At 52.4% G+C, this 17,187-nt stretch overlaps 1 protein-coding gene across 1 annotated transcript; it reads left to right on the top strand.

The window, feature by feature from the left end:
- The first annotated feature begins 4,789 nt into the window (after nucleotides 1-4,789).
- On the top strand, nucleotides 4,790-15,878 carry PRPF19 (pre-mRNA processing factor 19). The gene is made up of 16 exons (XM_014861783.3): nucleotides 4,790-5,081; nucleotides 6,765-6,914; nucleotides 7,104-7,180; nucleotides 7,959-8,100; nucleotides 8,183-8,256; nucleotides 8,375-8,437; nucleotides 9,527-9,568; nucleotides 9,697-9,771; nucleotides 10,117-10,192; nucleotides 10,346-10,455; nucleotides 11,972-12,127; nucleotides 12,362-12,431; nucleotides 12,670-12,755; nucleotides 13,038-13,208; nucleotides 13,351-13,456; nucleotides 15,170-15,878. Exons 1-16 carry the CDS (start codon nucleotides 5,063-5,065, stop codon nucleotides 15,265-15,267), a joined length of 1,515 nt encoding a protein of 504 aa, XP_014717269.1. The 5' UTR covers nucleotides 4,790-5,062; the 3' UTR covers nucleotides 15,268-15,878.
- Nucleotides 15,879-17,187: the final 1,309 nt, after the last annotated feature.

Here is a 17,187-nt window from a genome sequence, read left to right as displayed (position 1 = left end):
CGCTCAATTTGAAAAAAAATGAACCAACTCACACCCCATTTCTACAAAAAGGCCACATTAGGAATTTAGCAAGAGGTGATCCCTGGCCTGCTTTGTGATGCTAGTTGATGTGGGGTCGGTGAGCCGAGGAGTCGAAAGAAAGATTTCTTAGACTCTTAAGATCTGGCAGTAGTACTCTTTTATTTAGAGAATAGTATAGAATAGCATGGGGACAGAACCCATGGGCAGTCGGAGCTTCTGCTGCCGCTTCTGCTGCCCCCACTGGCATGGGGACAGGACCCACAGGCAGTCAGAGCTCCTGCTGCTGCCCTGAGTTGAGGGTTAGGGCTAAATTTAAGGCATAGGTGTGTGAGCCATCTCTTTACGAGACAAAGAAAAGAAAGTTAAAATGGTACCAGTGCTGGTAGGGTCCGGCCATTGGGCGGTCCCACAACTTTTAGGTAAGAATCCAACCGGATTGAGTAAATGGCAGAAGTCACCGCTGAAATATTATCTTCAACTAAAGACAAAGGAGGATTTTGGGGTGGGTGGTCAGTTACATGAGGTTGCCAGACAGTAAACAACTTAAGTTCTTGCCTTCCCCATTAAGAGTTTCCAGAGATAAGGCCATCCCCCTTTCCTCCTGGTGCAGAGAGGGAGGCATGGAGATTTCCTTCACAAATGCAACTGTCTCTGATCAAAGGGCAAACAAATTCCACTCCTCAGAGCCTGCTTCTTATCTGTAGTTTTAAAAGTAACCAGCCTAAAAATCCTCGTCATAAACCATTTTAAAATTAAGCAGCCTAAAAATCCTCATCACTAGTGTCGACGAAAATAATCCATAACCAATCTATAAATGAAAATTTGGGTGAGTTTATTCTGAGCTTAAATCTGAGGATAATAGCCCAGGAGAGTCTTTCCACAAAGGAACAGAGCGCTCCTAAGAAGTGGGGGTATACGGGGTGGTTATATAGCCTCAAAGAGGATGTTTCACATATGATTGAAATGTCCCTTTTACAATAGTCACGGGGCTGCTCTGTCAGCACAGCAATTGATGGAAACAGCAGACAGGCCTGCTGTCTCAGTGAACCCCGCAGGCTGGCAGGTCTGTTGCCTGGAGCTGGGCGGTCACAGATGAGCGCTGCAATCAGTTCCCAGGGTCAAGAAAGATGCTTAATCTTTAAGGAGATGCCAACGTTGGGAGGGGGAGGGAGGTTGCACCTTTATCTCAAAATGTCTAAGCAGGTATACAATGCATGCTCAATGGCCACAGTCAGGCCCTTTTGGAAAAACAAAGTCAGGCCGAATTAGGTTTATACCAAATGGCTTCCTCATATACTCCAATATATCCTATTGCTTGCCATTTTTATTTGTCAGTAGGCATGCCGCTTCATCTCTCTGGACCGCAGTTATTTCAACTTTACGATAAAGTACTATAAGGTCCTAAAAATACCACTTCGCTCCACAGTAGGTGTGGAGGTTAATGAAGTCACGAGAGTGAACATTTTAAAAAAACAACCAAGATGCTGTGCAAATGCCTTGATAACCTTGGCTGCCACAGAAAAGCTCCCCTTTGATGTTAAAATAGTTTCTGAAACTCAACACTCCAAAACGGAACTCTTTTGTTTCCCCCCTTCCTGAGTCAGCCTTCTAATTCTGCCTTCTTCCCAGCCTACACACTTCAGTGGCAACCAGGCTGTCACCTCGTCCATTTGTTTCTTTCCTTCAGATGTTGCTGGGGACATCCAGCTTCCTCTGGACTCTCATCACTTCCTGCTACAGCGAAGGGTCCCTTTCTTCAGGAACAGGCTCTGGTAGCATCCTGAGGCTCCCTTTCCAGCCTTTGTAACATTGTCAACTTTACATTTGCCTGCGAGATATTTTCTGATTTCTAGGACTACCTATCTGAGGTCACAGACTTTCCTGTGCCAGAAACATACCGTTTTTTGTTCTTCCAAGTTCATTGCTTTTCAACTCTGTTTTCCAACTGAGTGTGGTAGAAACAATCTCAGATAGTTCAGGGTTCTTCCTACCGCTGATTTTCAGGTTGTACACACCTTTTGGAAAATTAACATAGGGCCAAGGTTGGGGGTGGGACGGATTCATCTGATCCTCAGTGTCAGTTGTTTGAGCTGCATTGTCCTGCCTGATCCTCTGTCACTTGTCCACACAGGTTACTACAAAATCTACCTGGGAAATGGAGCTGCTTCTGGCTTATTGGCCAATGTGTTTCCTTGCACATTGCAGCAGCAGCCTTGGCCTCGGGGAGTAGGGGGCATAGAGTTCCCCTCTCAGGGACCCACCGACAGCTATGCATATATCCCCCTCCACCAGGTCTCCCTTCCCTGCCTCCTCTGTGGGGAGTTTGAGATTGGGAGGAAACTGGCAAGAATCTGAGAGCAAGTTCTTACCTGTAATATTTACTCCAAAATCAACGGCCCTGAATCCTTTCTATTGCCTGAGGGGCTGGCTTCTGAAACTCAAAAGCCTTGAAAGGACTCCCTTTTTCCTCCATTCTTCTGTCACAGCCCCTAAGATCTCTGGTATAGGGACACCTCTGGTTTTGCTCACAGTGTTGAGCCTAGTTCCCAATGCCTGCTCTAGTGCCTGACTGGCACACAGTGGGTGCTCAATAAAGATATGTTCAATAAATGAATCGCTGGGTCTCTCTCCTTCCAGTGTGCCCCCACTCCAGCCCATCCTGTGAGTGTCTTCCCAGAGGAATCTTCTGGAAGTGGGGTTATCATTCCATAGCTCAACTGCTATTCTGCTGCCAGCCCAATCAAGTCTGACCACCTCTGGTTCAAGACCCTGCCTAAACAGATCCATTTTATTTCCCACCATATCCAAGTATGGAAGATGCCTGGCCTGGCAGGCAGCCTGTCATCCAACCAACAACACTGATGAAGTTCTGCTGTGGGTCAGGCACCGTGATAGACTCCGAGAAACAACAGTGGCCAGAACAATTGCGGTTCTGCATCATGGAGTTTACAGTCTGGTGGAGAATCCAAACATCAGACAGATAATTGTAAATAATTAAATGATTACAGTTATCCAGAGTGGCTCAGTGAAGAATGACAGGATGCTGTGGGGAAACTTCAGTCAGGGGTCCAGAAAGAGGCTCCAGAGGAAGTCCCATTGAAGGCGAGATTGGAGTTTACATTGGAGGGCAAGCTCGGAGGGAGTGGAGGAAGGTGTTCCAGGCAAAAGTACTAGAAGCAGCCAGAGTGGGTAAGTTTGAGGACTTGAGAGGCCAGTGTGGCTGGAGAGCAGATGAGGTGAGACTGTGAAGGTCAACATGGTGCAGGACCTGGGGGTAAGTTTCCTCTGCCAGAAACACTCTCCCTCATTCAGGTCTCAGCAAAAATGTCACCTCCTCCGAGACGCCCTCCCTCAATACCCTGACTAAGGTAGCCCACCCCTCGGATCCACAGCACCTCCCATCCACCTTACTCTGATTTGTTTTATTCTTAGCACTTACCACTCTCTGGAATTTTCTTCTTATGTGTTGACTGTCTGTGCTCTCCCCACCTCCCCCCAAAAAGGAATGTAAGTGCCAAGAGAGCAGAAACCTTGTCTTTCTTGTTCACCGTTTGTATCTCCAGTTATCAGAATAGGGCCTGGCACCTGGGAGGCACCCAATCAATGTTTGCCGAATGAGTGAAAAGCCTGGCGAATAGCAGGAATAGATTTTTCATTGAAAGTAGATTGCTGGCTCTTCTGAGAAAAGTGGATTCGAAGGCAGCCAGGCTGGAAGCAAGGCAACCAACTAGGATGCTATTTTTTTGGTGCAGGGGAGAGATGACAGTAGTTCGCACAATCTTGCTCGGCTGTAGGGATAATAAAAACAAACATGAATATTTATACTGTACTTACTATGTGCCAAGCTTAGTTCAAAGCACTTTTTAAATATTAATTCCTCATGACAACCCTGTGAGTTAGTTCAACCTTTGTTATCACTCCCCCTATTTTACAGATGAGGAAATTAAGGCAGAGAAGTTCACATAGTTAACTAGCTGGGTAGAGCTGGGATTAGAGCACAGACTATCTGACTTCAGAGTCCAAGCCCTTGGCCACTATGCCACACTGCCCTTCGTGCCTGCAACTTTTCTTCTTCCTCCAAGCCTTTGCTTATGCTGTACCCGCTCTGGGAATGCCCTCTCTTCTCCCTGTCTTCTATCTGAATATTGCCCACCGGTCAAAGTCCAGCTCATTCACGCCTCTTCAGTGAAGAAGACTTCACTGACCACACCTGCCTTGTCCTTCTGCTTTGTCAGGATCCCACACCACATGTTCTGTACATGATTCCTGAAAGTATTTTATCCTATAGATATCCACAAAGAATCCTACACGATCTGAGCTGCAAGGGATCTAGAAGTCACTAAGAAAGGGGCAGAGAAGCTGACGACTTGCCCAAGATCACGGAGCAAATTGGTAGTAGAGGCAAGACCAGAACAGTTTCTTGGCCAGTGTTAATTTCTCTACCCGTTTACATTTGTGCTTTCTTCAACTTGTCACTTAGCAGTGTCCATCGAAGGGTAGTCCGAGAAACACCTGCCTCAGAATCACGTGGGGCACGCACTGAAAATGTAGACTCTCCAAGGCAGACCCCCAGGAATACGCATTTTAACAAGCTCCTTAGGAAATTCACACGCACACCTAAGTTTGCAAGACTACAGACCAACTGCCAGGCGCAGCACCGGTCTCAAAAGTGTGGCTGCATTGCTGTGGCTTTAAATTCCCACTGCATCATGGGAAATGTAGTTTCGGCTCGCCTCTCTCACTGCCCCAGGTTATTACGGAAGGAGCCGAGTCTGTCCGGAAATAGCCGAGTGTGCCCTGGCGGGCCCTTTCCTGCCCGGTTGCATTCTGGGGAAGGGCAGTTTCCGTTAGGTGCTGGAGGCTGAGGCGCGCGACCGGCCGCAGTCCCACGTGAAGCGCGACGCGAGCAGCGCTCGGCGGGTCGCTCCCCGCTCGCCGCGGAGCGTCCCGGAAGCCGCGGGGAACCGGAAGTGGCCCGCGGCGGCTCAGAAGCTGATCCCGGAGCCTGGTGCGAGGCGCCTCGGAGCGCAGCGACGGCGCCATGTCCCTGATCTGCTCGAGTGAGTGTCGGCTGCGGCCGATCGCGGGTCGCAGGAGGCCGGAGAGACGAGCGGGAGGATCTGGGGTCGGGGCAGGGGGTGAAAGCAGGGCTCCCGGGAGGCCGGGCGGCGGCCTGTCAGCACGCGGGTCCCCCTCCTCCTCTGCGGGGGGTGCATTTGCACAGCGCTTCACGGTTTACGTAACGCCTCAAGTTTATGGTCGCAGGCATCCCTGGGGCCGGCCATCTCGATTACGCGATGAGACCTGGGGCCCGGACGAGGGGAGCTGGTGCAGGAATCGGGGAACCCGAGGGCTGGGGCAGGAGCCGCCTCCGATGGGCTTTGTGACCTGGCGCAAGGCTCTGGGCCTCAGTTTCCCCATCTGCAAAATAAGGGCGTTGCATTGGATGTTGTCTGAGGTCCCACTCCGGGAATCAGCGCTTCTGCAATTCACGAAGGTCACGCAGTGAGATAGAGGCAGTTACAGTTACAGGGCTGGAAGCCAGGTCTGGAGCTGCCAGCCTCGCCCTGCACGACTAATAAAAATAGCGTACGTGTATAAAGCCTTTATTGGTTTACTGCGCGCTCCCCAGTCTTTGATCTCATTTTATCTTTCCAGGAATTCTCCAAAGCAGAAGTAAGGGTCCCGGGTTTACAGATGAGGGTGTGAGGCTCAAGGGGAGGGTGGCTTGTCTAAAGCTGCACAGCTTGTAAGTGGCAGAGCTGGGTGATGGAGCTGGGGTCTCTGACCCCGAATCTGTGCTGTTTTTGTGCCTTGTCCTGTCTTTCCTTTTGGTATTTTATGGTGGCATGGGGATGATCTCCCTTCCCGCTATTTCATCAGGTGACTAGTTTCTCATCCTTTTCTCTACTTGCTTTCTGACTCTCAAGCCCCTTACTCATCTCAGAACCTCTCCATAAATCCAGAAAAAGGGAGGGAAGAAGGAAGGAGGGGGAATGATGTCTAGAAAAGGAGTCTTTGCGTTGAAGAAATCAGTCTGCAAAGTATTTTCACGTTCATTGTTTCTTTTCTCTCTTGAAGAGGCTCTTTTCTATGTTCCCCAGCACCATCCTTCCTCTCGTGCACTCATCTCTTAGATGTTCGCCAAATGCCTGCTGGGCCTCTCCCATGTACTGGAAGTCAGAGACCAGCTGTGATCCCCATCCTCAGGGGGCACGTGTAAATGGTACCTCTCTTGGGGGTTGTGCAAGGATGAGTTAAATCTATGGCAAGTGTTTACAGTTGTGCTTTGTACCTAGTAAACAGTGTGTAAACACTTATTATTATTACAGCGCTTGTCACATTGCTTTGTAATTGTTTTGATAATCCATCCAGGCTCTGGACTGCGATTTGAGTGGCTTCACCTGTATCTCCCTCTCCTGGAGTATAATGGGTGACTAAGCGTCTTTGTTCAAAAGCAAGGTGGGCAGGGACTGTTGACTGCTGTCTAGGTGCCTGGCGCGTAGTCGTTGTGCAGTAATTATTTGTTGACTGTCTGGCTGTCAGGAGCCTGATGGAGAAGCCAGTTAGGTATCTGGAAAGCATTCTGGGGATAGTACAAAACTGGCTTGGTGTCATGTCTTGATTCCTGTGAGTTGAGCGTGGGGATGCGTGGTCTTGTGGGGGCCAGTAGCGAGTAAGGCATCCCCTTAGCTCAAGGTCCCCTTCGCCACCCCGGCTCACTGTCTGCCTTTTCTCTGCAGTCTCCAATGAAGTGCCGGAGCACCCGTGTGTGTCCCCCGTCTCTCATCATGTCTACGAGAGGCGGCTCATTGAGAAGTATATCGCAGAGAATGGCACAGACCCCATCAACAACCAGCCTCTGTCCGAGGAGCAGCTCATCGACATCAAAGGTGCCCACTGGCTGGCCTCGGTCTAGGGCCGTCTTAAGAGCTCAGAGCCTGAGAGGGTGGAAGGCTGTACCACCGGTGCCCTGGAGGAGGAGCTGGCTATCTGTTAATGCAGGTTAAAGGGAAAAGAGTGGTGGAGGGCAAGAATCCTCTGGGTCATGGCTCTTCAGACCTGCTTTCCCTCTCTCGCAGTTGCTCACCCGATCCGGCCCAAGCCTCCGTCGGCCACAAGCATCCCGGCCATTCTGAAAGCCTTGCAGGATGAGTGGGTGAGTACCCGGAGGAGACTTGGTGTCTTCCCCGCTTGAAGGGAGTGCCTCACTGGACTGGGACTCGGGGCTGGGAGGGATGGAGCATTATTTTCTGTTTGGAGGGGTAGGGTGATAGCAGAGGAGGAGCCTGGATGGTGAAATCACACAGATCTGGGTTTCACACTTAGCTCCATTGCTCCCTCGCCGTGTGACCTTGGGCACGTTTCTTGTATCCGAGTCTTGATTTTCCTGACCGTGTGACAGGGATTAGTGCCCGGCTTCGGGGCATTGGGAGAATCAGAATAAGGTTAGAATGTAAACTTGGTGATGTCAGGGACTTGTTTTATTCGTCAGTGTATTCTCAGCATAAGAGCAGCATGTGGCGTGTAATAGGTGCTCTAAAATATGAGTCAGTCAATGCATACATCTTGAGGGACTGCCTGGCACAGTGCCTGACACAATGAGGACATTTAATGAATGGCGGCAGCAGCATCATTATTCCCTTTTGGTGAGGTGACAGCATAACATCCAATATTTGCTGGTAAATTGAAGAAGATGGGGATGGGAAAGGGCTGGCTCCCACTCCTGTCTGTCTGCCCAGTGTTTGGCGTGAGCCAGGAGCTCGGGAGTGGCTGCCAGCGCTGGCATGCAGGGTCACTCAGGTGCTGCTCCGATCACTGATACCGGTCTAGGCTGTGGGATTGGAGGCAGTATCGTCTTATCAAGGGCTGCCTCTTCTGCTGGGTGCCCCTTGCCCCCCGCCCCAGCCCCTCATAGTGGTGTTTTCCTCTCCCAGGATGCGGTCATGCTACACAGCTTCACTCTGCGCCAGCAGCTGCAGACAACCCGCCAAGAGCTGTCCCACGCTCTGTACCAGCACGATGCCGCCTGCCGTGTCATTGCCCGTCTCACCAAGGAAGTCACTGCCGCCCGAGAAGGTGCAGCATCTCCCCCATCATCCCCACTCCAGGCTGGTCCAGCTCAGTCGTCTCCCCTTTCTAACATGATCTTCTCTCTCAGCTCTGGCTACCCTGAAACCGCAGGCTGGTCTCATCGTGCCCCAGGCTGTGCCAAGCTCCCAGCCCAGTGTCGTGGTGAGTGTGTCCCCCTTCCCTGCCAGCAGCCCGTTTGCGTTCAGTGGCTCACGTGTCCTCTTTGTGCCTGTGTCTTTGTGTCCTGTGCCTTTCTCACCTTCACCTTTCTTCTCTTCAGGGTGCAGGCGAGCCAATGGATTTGGGCGAGCTGGTGGGAATGACTCCCGAGATTATCCAGAAGGTACGTCCTGCTCTCACCGTCTGCCTTGAGTCCACTATGAATAAGAATCCCATCCATTTGGGGATAAAGTAGAGTGGTGCCAGCACAGACTCGCACCAGACTGCCTGGCTTTGTTGTTGTTGTTTTTTGGGGTTTTTTTGGGTGAGGAAGATTGGCCCTGAGCCAAAATCTGTTGCCAATCTTCCTCTTTTTTTGTTTGAGGAAGATGTCCTTGAGCTAACATTCATGCCAGTCTTTCTCTATTTTGTATGTGGAATGCCACCACAGCATGGTTTGATGAGTCGTGTGTAGGTCCGTGCCTGGGATCCGTAGTGGAGCATGCAGACTTAACCTCTATGCCACCGGGCTGGCCCCCTGGCTTTGTATCTTGATGTTACCACTTAGAAGCTTTATGACCTTGGGCTGACTTAACTAACCCCTCTGTGTCTCCTTTCCCTTGCTTCTAAATGAGAATAATAGGAATTTAAAAAATTTTAATTACTGATAAGTGCGACTTGTAGCTTTTGTCATTATTGGGGTTCTTTGCAGATAGTGAAACACTTTGTTACGTGTTTTTTTCTCTGAGGGAGACAGGTGAGGCGTTAGCATTTGCATTTTATAGATGAAGAACCCGAGACTCGGATTCAAAGGCTCAGCTCACACGAGGCAGAGCTGGGCCCTGCTTCCAGGTCCAGCTCTGTTCCCCGCGTGGATCCTCCTTTGTAGGCATTGAGAGGTTATGTCTTTTCCAAGCAGTTCAGATTGTCGACAGGCATCTCAGCTCTCAGTGGAGTAGCCTTGGTCCGGGAGCTCTGCGGCCCTCTTCTGTTTTCTCTCTGCTACACGTCACCTCTGTGGCCTTGGGCAACTGACTTCACTTCCCTGAGGCCCAGTTGCCTCCTCTGTGAAATAAGGTCGTGAACACTCACCTTGTAAGGTTGCGGTTAAAGTGGAAACAGATAATGCACATAAGCCTTCCGCACAGAACTTGGTGGATAATGAGTTCTTGGTGATGCTTGTGAAAGTGCAGATGCAACCAGTTTCCACTGTGCTGTTGTCATGGCAGAATAATTCTCTCACATTGAGCCCGTTCCCCCCTCTCTTTCCCAGCTTCAAGACAAGGCCACTGTGCTAACCACGGAGCGTAAGAAGGTGAGTCCTCTCCTGGAGTCAGGAGAGAGAGTTGGCTGCTGGGAGGCGGTTGACCCCTTAGGAGAAAGGGGGATGGCTGAATCCTGCTCTCATTGCCGCTTTCCTTGGGGGCTCTTTCGTTTTTACAGAGAGGGAAGACTGTGCCTGAGGAGCTGGTGAAGCCAGAAGAGCTCAGCAAGTACCGGCAGGTGGCATCCCACGTGGTGAGTGGCCAGTTCCTGGCTGTCTTGGAGGCAGGGCACACCGTGCTGTTTCCAGGGTGGGCAGGCCAGCATGGAGAGCGGTGGGCGGAGAGCCGTCCAGGGCCTCTGGCCCCGTTTCCATCCTTGCCTGCTGAGTGGCCAGGGCTTCTCTTCCAGCCCAGCCCTGGCTTTCCCAGTAATGCAGTGAGGGAGGTACTGCGTCCGGGCACAAGGCCAAGCCCAATGGATAAGGAACAGCAGTCACTCTTGTTCCCCTGTGCCAGGATGGGAGTGGGGGCGTTGTGTGGCTTTGTGGCCTGCTTTGATTTGACCATGACTCGCTCTGGTGTGGTGCTCTCTGCACAGGGCTTGCACAGCGCCAGCATCCCCGGGATCCTCGCCCTGGACCTCTGCCCCTCCGACACCAACAAAATCCTCACTGGTGAGAGCTGGCCTGGCAGGCCGAGGAGGGGAGGGCGGCAGGGAAGGTGCGTGCTCCTGTCCTTGGCATCAGCTGGGGACGAGAGTACCTTCTTCAGCAAAGGGACCCTCTTGGGCCTGCCTCATTTTTGGATCTCATTTGGGTTCTCTCCAGGTGGGGCGGATAAAAATGTTGTTGTCTTCGATAAGAGTTCTGAGCAAATCCTGGCCACCCTCAAAGGCCATACCAAGAAAGTCACCAGTGTGGTGTTTCACCCTTCCCAGGTAAGAGGTTCCCCTAGACACTCTTGGTTCCTCCTTCCTGAGCCCTGTTTCCGTGGTTTAGGGTCCTGGAACCTGTCGCCCACCCCCCGGCTGCCTCCTTGGTGAGGCGACTCTTCCAGAGCTGGCATCAGGGCCTCTGTTTGGAGTCATGGGGTCGCCCTTTACTCCGCAGAGGACCTCCTAAGGCACTGACCTTTAAACTGGGGGCAGAGAGGAAATGTATAGCTTGGAAAAGCATATTCGTTGACCTATTTTATGTTAGGAAAAGGAAAAAACCCTACAGTCTTTCTAAAACAAACTACAGAAAACAAAGCTCAAGAAACTCTTTACTCACATAACTGAGGAAGACAGATGTATCCTTATGCCCATGGTCCTCCAGGGTAGGGGCTAAGAACTTGATGCTCGGGGGCCGGTCTGGTGGCACAACGGTTAAGTGCGCAGGTTCCACTTCAGCGGCCCGGGGTTTGCCCGTTCAGATCCTGGGTGCGGACATGGCACTGCTTGGCACGCCATGCTGTGGTAGGCGTCCCACATCTAAAGTGGAGGAAGATGGGCATGGATATTAGCTCAGGGCCAGTCTTCCTCAGCAAAAGAGGAGGATTGGTGGCAGGTGTTAGCTCAGGGCTGATCTTCCTAAAAAGAACTTGCTGTTGACCATTGAAAGCCACGTGGGTTAAAAGAGATGGAGAATTGCTGGTTTGGGGGGGTCATGGCAGCTCCTTAGACCAGATTAATGACCATGTGGGATTTGAACTTGTAAGTCTAGGACAGTTTGGGCCTGGGACTGTGGGACAGTGGCTGGGTCCCTGCTTCCCAGGTAACCAGCCTTTTCTCTGTACCTTAAGGATATTAGAAATAAAAGAATAACATGGTGAATTCTTTATAAAACTAAACTTATTCAAATTGAAAGCACTCCTTTCCTGCTTCCTGGGTGTGAATATGTTATTTCTCTTAGGAAATTGCATTGATGAAAGATAGGAGTTGGTTTTACCCTAAAGCTTCTGATGTGCTAGCTAAGCAAAATATTGGTTGGTGACACTATACGTTCTCTCCCTACCGCACGTTTTTCTGGTGATGAACTAGCCCTGAAATCCTGAAGTGCGGGAGGCAGTAGAACTTAGACTCACAGCCCCTCCCAGACCTGGTCCTGTTGAGACCTGCGCCATCCCAGATGGTAGCCGTTAGCTGCCTGTGACTGTTTCAATAAAATAACTGCCCTAGCCACGTTTCTCTCTGGCCCTGGAACAGGCCGTGGGAACTTGGGCTCTGGTTCAGTTATCCTTTTTGCCACTGGGTGGCAAGGCCTCCTCCTGAGGCCAGATGCTGTTGGATTGACGTTTTCATAGCTTGCGCCTTTGGGCCTCGGAGGCATCACTGGGTGACGGGATGGTTTGGGGCAGAGCAGGGCTGCAAGGAGGAGCAGTCATTTGGGTGTGGCCGTCCCCAGTCCCCTCTTGTAAGGTTGCGCTGGTCGGCTCTTTGTCCCTCATAGTGTGCCTCTTTGCTTTCTCTTTAGGAGCTGGTGTTCTCTGCCTCCCCAGATGCCACCATCAGGATCTGGTCGGTCCCGAACGCGTCTTGCGTGCAGGTTGTTCGGGCCCATGAGAGCGCTGTGACAGGCCTCAGCCTCCACGCCACTGGCGATTATCTCCTGAGCTCCTCTGATGACCAGGTGTGCTCCCAGCCAGGGCCTTGAAGAGGCCTGCTGGGCCCCGAGCTTGCATATCCTGAGAGGAGGGACCATCCTGCCTACCCCACCCGGGTCCCCAGAAGAGGGAAACGTCTTCTCTCTGCTGGGAGGAGCCTGGTCTGCTAGGGTTGGCTGAACCAGAGTGTCTGCCTTGCTGAAGGGCTGCCGGAACCTAGGGCCCACTTGATTAATGGCTCCGTGTCTCTGTGTTTTCAGTACTGGGCCTTCTCTGACATCCAGACGGGGCGTGTGCTCACCAAGGTGACCGATGAGACCTCTGGCTGCTGTGAGTTGCCTGGGAGGCGCTGGGCTGTGTCTTCATTTGCTCCGTATCGTTTATTTTCAGGCTTTCTTGAGTCGTTTGCTCATTTGTTCTTCTACAAATAGATTTACTGCCAGTCCTGTGCTGAGCACTGGGTGTTGTGCGGAGCCCAGCGAGGGGCGTGCAGAGCAGGGCGCCCACCTTCTGTCACACTTGGTCTCTCCCAGTGGGCTGACACAGGTCCATCTCCCCTCCTCCCCAGCTCTCACCTGTGCGCAGTTCCACCCTGATGGACTCATCTTTGGAACAGGAACCATGGATTCCCAGATCAAGATCTGGGACTTGAAGGTAGGCCCGGGGTTGGAGCTCTTGTGATTTCACAGTGTGATGAATTTCTTGTGGCCCCTGGCCCTGGGGGCGTCCCAAGGGTGGAGGGACAGTGCTTCTGCGTGGGTGACGTGATAGGTGTGGCCGGGGGCCCTGGGCTTGGCCATCCATCCCTGCCATTCCTGCCAGCGGTCCTTCCCTGAAGGACGGAGGAGGATGTCTTGGAGGTAGGAGTTTGGTAAGCTCCATCTTCTCCCTCTCGTGTTCGTGGCCGACACTTTACTACGCACCCCCCAACCGTAGGAGCGCACCAACGTGGCCAACTTCCCTGGCCACTCAGGCCCCATCACCAGCATTGCCTTCTCTGAGAATGGCTACTACCTGGCTACAGCGGCCGACGACTCCTCTGTCAAGCTCTGGGATCTGCGCAAGCTTAAGAACTTTAAGACATTGCAGCTGGATAACAACTTTGAGGTGTGGCCCCTCCCTCCCCCAGCTTCCTCGGTTGCCTCTCCTTTGTTGATTATCTGCTGAATTAATCTAAACTGGGTCTGATAATCCCCAATTGCTGTGCGGTTTCTGTTCCCCTCGTGTGACCCTCTCCTGGTTCTGGCAGGTGAAGTCACTGATTTTTGACCAGAGTGGTACCTACCTGGCCCTTGGGGGCACGGATGTGCAGATCTACATCTGCAAACAGTGGACGGAGATTCTTCACTTCACAGGTACTTCTGGGCCTGGGATCCTGAGGTCTCCCAGGGAGGAGGGGAAATAGCCTCGGGTCAGGGATTTCTAGGGGAAGGCGTGAATTTGCCTAGGCCGCTTTAATCAGTAGCTCAGGCAGTAGTTTAGTGGCTAAGAAAATGAAATCAGGAGTCAGTCTGCCTGGCTTTAAATGCTGGCTCTGCCTCCTCAAGCTGTGTGACATTGGGCAGATTACTTAATCTCTCTGGGGAATGATAATAGTACATACCCAGTGGAGTTATGATACATATGTAAATATTTATATAAATAAATATGGATATATTTTAATATTTACATATATATATAATATGTTTATATATATACGTAGACCTATAAAATAACTATACATGTACAACATATATAATACTCTGTATACCTAAATATGTTTATAAATAGTTAGAACAGTGCTGGCACACAGTAAGGATTTGCCGTTGTTCAATATTGTGTCTTAGTCTGATGTGGGTTTGGAGCAGTGGGTGAGAGATCCAGTCTGTGCCCTGATGGGATTTGCAGTCAGGTTGGGAAGGCAGATGCAGAATGCCTCCACAGGTCATGACTCCATTGCAATCGTAAGTGCTGAGATGAAGAGTAGAAAATGCTGAGACAGTGGCTCACAGTGTCGCAAGCTGCTTCTTAGTTGTGTGGCCCTGGGGACGAGACTGCCCCTTTCAGAGCTGCAGCTGCTTCTTTAAAATGCACGTATTGGCACTGCTTTGCAGATTGTGCCAACTTGTGATGCACAGGTGGCACGTGTGGGGTGACAGTGTGCCTGCTGTCCCCTCGGGAGCTGCACGAGTGGCAGCTGCAGCTCTTTGTTGATGAAACTTTCGTCCTTGTTAGCAGGTAGTGGGCAGGATGCAAGATACTTCTGCCCCCGCGTTCCCCTGAGCCCCGCTCCGTGTGTGTGTGTTAGGGAGTGTCCAGTCCTGACTGTGGCCCGTGGGTTTACCCCTTCTCTGGGCCCCCGTGTCTTGGTGTGGAGCAGTTAGGTAGAGCAGCAGGCTGGAATGCAGTGGGGAGCTGCGAGACTGCAGCTGTGACCCTAGACCTAGAAGGAGTTCGAGTGGCGCTCAAGAGCTCCCGGAGTCAGGTGAGGAGTGTTGCAGCCTCCTCTGCGCCTGCCCCAGCCCCGCCCTGTGTTAGGGTCCAGAGTCAGAACCAGGGGCTGGAACAGGCCAGTGGATTACTAGGGTACAAGCAAGGAGTTAGAACTAAATCTCTGCCGCAAGCTGAGCGCTGAAATTTTAAGCCAAACTGAAAACTCAGCTAAAGTGTTCAAAACAGCAGGTTGGAGATGTGTAGGACCGAGACTGCGCTTTGTCTCGGGACCGTCTGTCTGGCGCACGGTTGGTTCTAGTGCTTGAACTGAGCAGAAGTGCGGTTGCCTCAGAAGCTTTGGGGAGGGGGACCGACAGGCCTCTGTTCCCTCAGCCCACCAGCAAAAACTTGAGTGCCTGCTGTGTGCCAGGCCCCAGCGAGGCCCTGGAGGGAAACGTGCAGGCCAGACTGGACTGGACCCCTGCCCCTGGGAGTTGATAGTCACCTGCAGGGACAGACAGACAAGCAGGAACGGGCTGTGCGAGAGACACTGACTGTGGAAGGACTGGATGGCTGGGAGCATATCATCAGGGGTCGATGCTCAGACCCAGAGGAGGGGAAGCCTTCTCACCATGGCCTCTTGTCTCTCTCCGCAGAGCACAGCGGCCTGACCACAGGGGTGGCCTTCGGGCACCACGCCAAGTTCATCGCCTCCACAGGCATGGACAGGAGCCTCAAGTTCTACAGCCTGTAGGCCCTGTCCCTTCTGTCGGGAGCTGGGCCTCATCTCAGTAGTGGGGTAGAGTTAGGGTCGGGGTGGGGGGAGGGAGGGGAGAGAGACTACTGGGGGGAGGGGGGTCTCTGGGGGGACACTCACATCATTTCACTCTGGTCTGGGTGGGGGCCTGAGAGCCATGGCGGCGGGGTCCACCCTCGTACAGCCTCCGACGGGAATGGACATGGGAGGCAGAGCTGCCCCCCTGTGAAGGCTCAGGGTCGGAGCCCAGGGTTCTCCCCTCGCGTCAGTCATCGAGTTGGTGGTGGTGGCCGTTCCACGCCCACCGTGTTCCAGTTCTCGGGAGACAGAGGGAGGCTGAGCCAAGGGAACTGTGAAGCGGGTGGGCATGAGGGCTCATGCAGGTTTTTGTAAGCAGTGATATAGTTTCATTAAAAAAAGAAAATAACCACAGCCACTTCCCTGTGTGTGTCTGTAGCAGGAACCTCCGAGCTGGGTGGGTCACGGGCAGGAGCCCAGAGCAGGACACTGGCTCCCAGGAAGCCCATCTTTCCTTTCTTCACACCTCTCTCTCACCAATTTTTCTTTTTTGGATTGCACGACAGAAATAAAGGAAAACATAAAATCTACAGGCCATTTGCCAGATGACTCTTCCGTGTCCCTGCAGGCCTCGGCCTGTGTGATAGGGTCTCCTGTCACTCGTGCTGCCACTGGCCTTGTGGGGTTGGCTTCCGCTCAGGCCGGGGAGGGAGGGGGACGTGCACGGGAGAAGGGCCTTTTCATGCTGGTGAGGACCCATGAGCATATCAGTAAGGATTCTTGGCGGTAGGAGTTAGGAAACCTGTCCCAAACTGGCTTAAATCAGAAAGGAGAATTTCGTAACGTTGCCATTTAGAAACTTGAAGTAGAGGTGGTTCCAGGGGAGCCAGCCAGTGAACAGTAAATAAACAGAGATCAGCTAACAAAAGTGCCGGGTGGGGAACTGAAGGATGGGGTGGCTCCTGTAGACTAGGGGTCAGGAGTGGCCTTTCTGAGGTGGCGAGAATTAACGCTGAAGCCTGAATGACAAGGAGCTCCAAGGGAGGAGGGGTGTTGCTGGCAGAGGGAAGGGTCTGGGGCTGGAATGATCCAGGTGTGTGGAGGGGTGGGAAGGAGGCCCAGGGTGGGTGACCACTGGGCGTGGCCCAGGGCTATCATTGGTACCCCTGACAAGAGCCACCCAGATAGTGTTGCACGGCCATGGAACTCGCCTTCTGGAGAACATAGCAGGTGGTAGCTGTTGGTAAACAGCGCTGCGGTGAACATCTTGGAGCACGCAGCCGCTCGTTAGTGTAGGTTCGTTCTTATGGGTAACTGCAAGAGTCGGGTGACAAGGCAGTGTTTGGAACACGGAGGGGTTTCCGGCATTTGCCAATCAGAGTACCCATGTGAAGGGGTGGCTCAGGATCTAAGAAAGTGAGGGGTCGGCTGCATTGTCTCTTTTGGCCTTGGAGGGATGACCAGCGCGGCCACCTGGGGGCACTGTAGTTCCATTGGTGTCCCCTGACACTGGCACCAGGACGGCTCAGCACAGGACAACCTGGCAGACAGCGCTGTGCTCCCCGGTCGACAGACAGGAAGTAGGTAAGTGAGGGGGTAAGTAGTGGAGCTGGGGTTTTAAGCCGCCTGGCTTAACCAGGCTGACCTCCCCGTGATCCCCTAAGACAGGGCTGGGCAGCGGTGACCCACTCCACAGGTGTCCAGGAGTGTGCTGGCGTGGTTCAGTGTGGCTCTGGGAGCCAGAAGCCCACGTGTGACTCCCAGCTCTGCAACTCTGTGACTTGTGTCTGTTTCTGCATGTGAAAAACTGCGTTAATGGTGCCTGCTTCCTGGGGCTGGTGAGGATGCAGGGAGCCAGTGCGCATAGGGAAGCACTCCACAGTTGGCTGCTGTTTCCCT

The sequence above is a fragment of the Equus asinus genome, chromosome 17, assembly GCF_041296235.1.
Source record: "Equus asinus isolate D_3611 breed Donkey chromosome 17, EquAss-T2T_v2, whole genome shotgun sequence".
Taxonomy (NCBI): Eukaryota; Metazoa; Chordata; class Mammalia; order Perissodactyla; family Equidae; genus Equus; species Equus asinus.
Note: the sequence above shows the minus strand (reverse complement) of the source record. Positions and strands in the feature narration are given on the sequence as shown.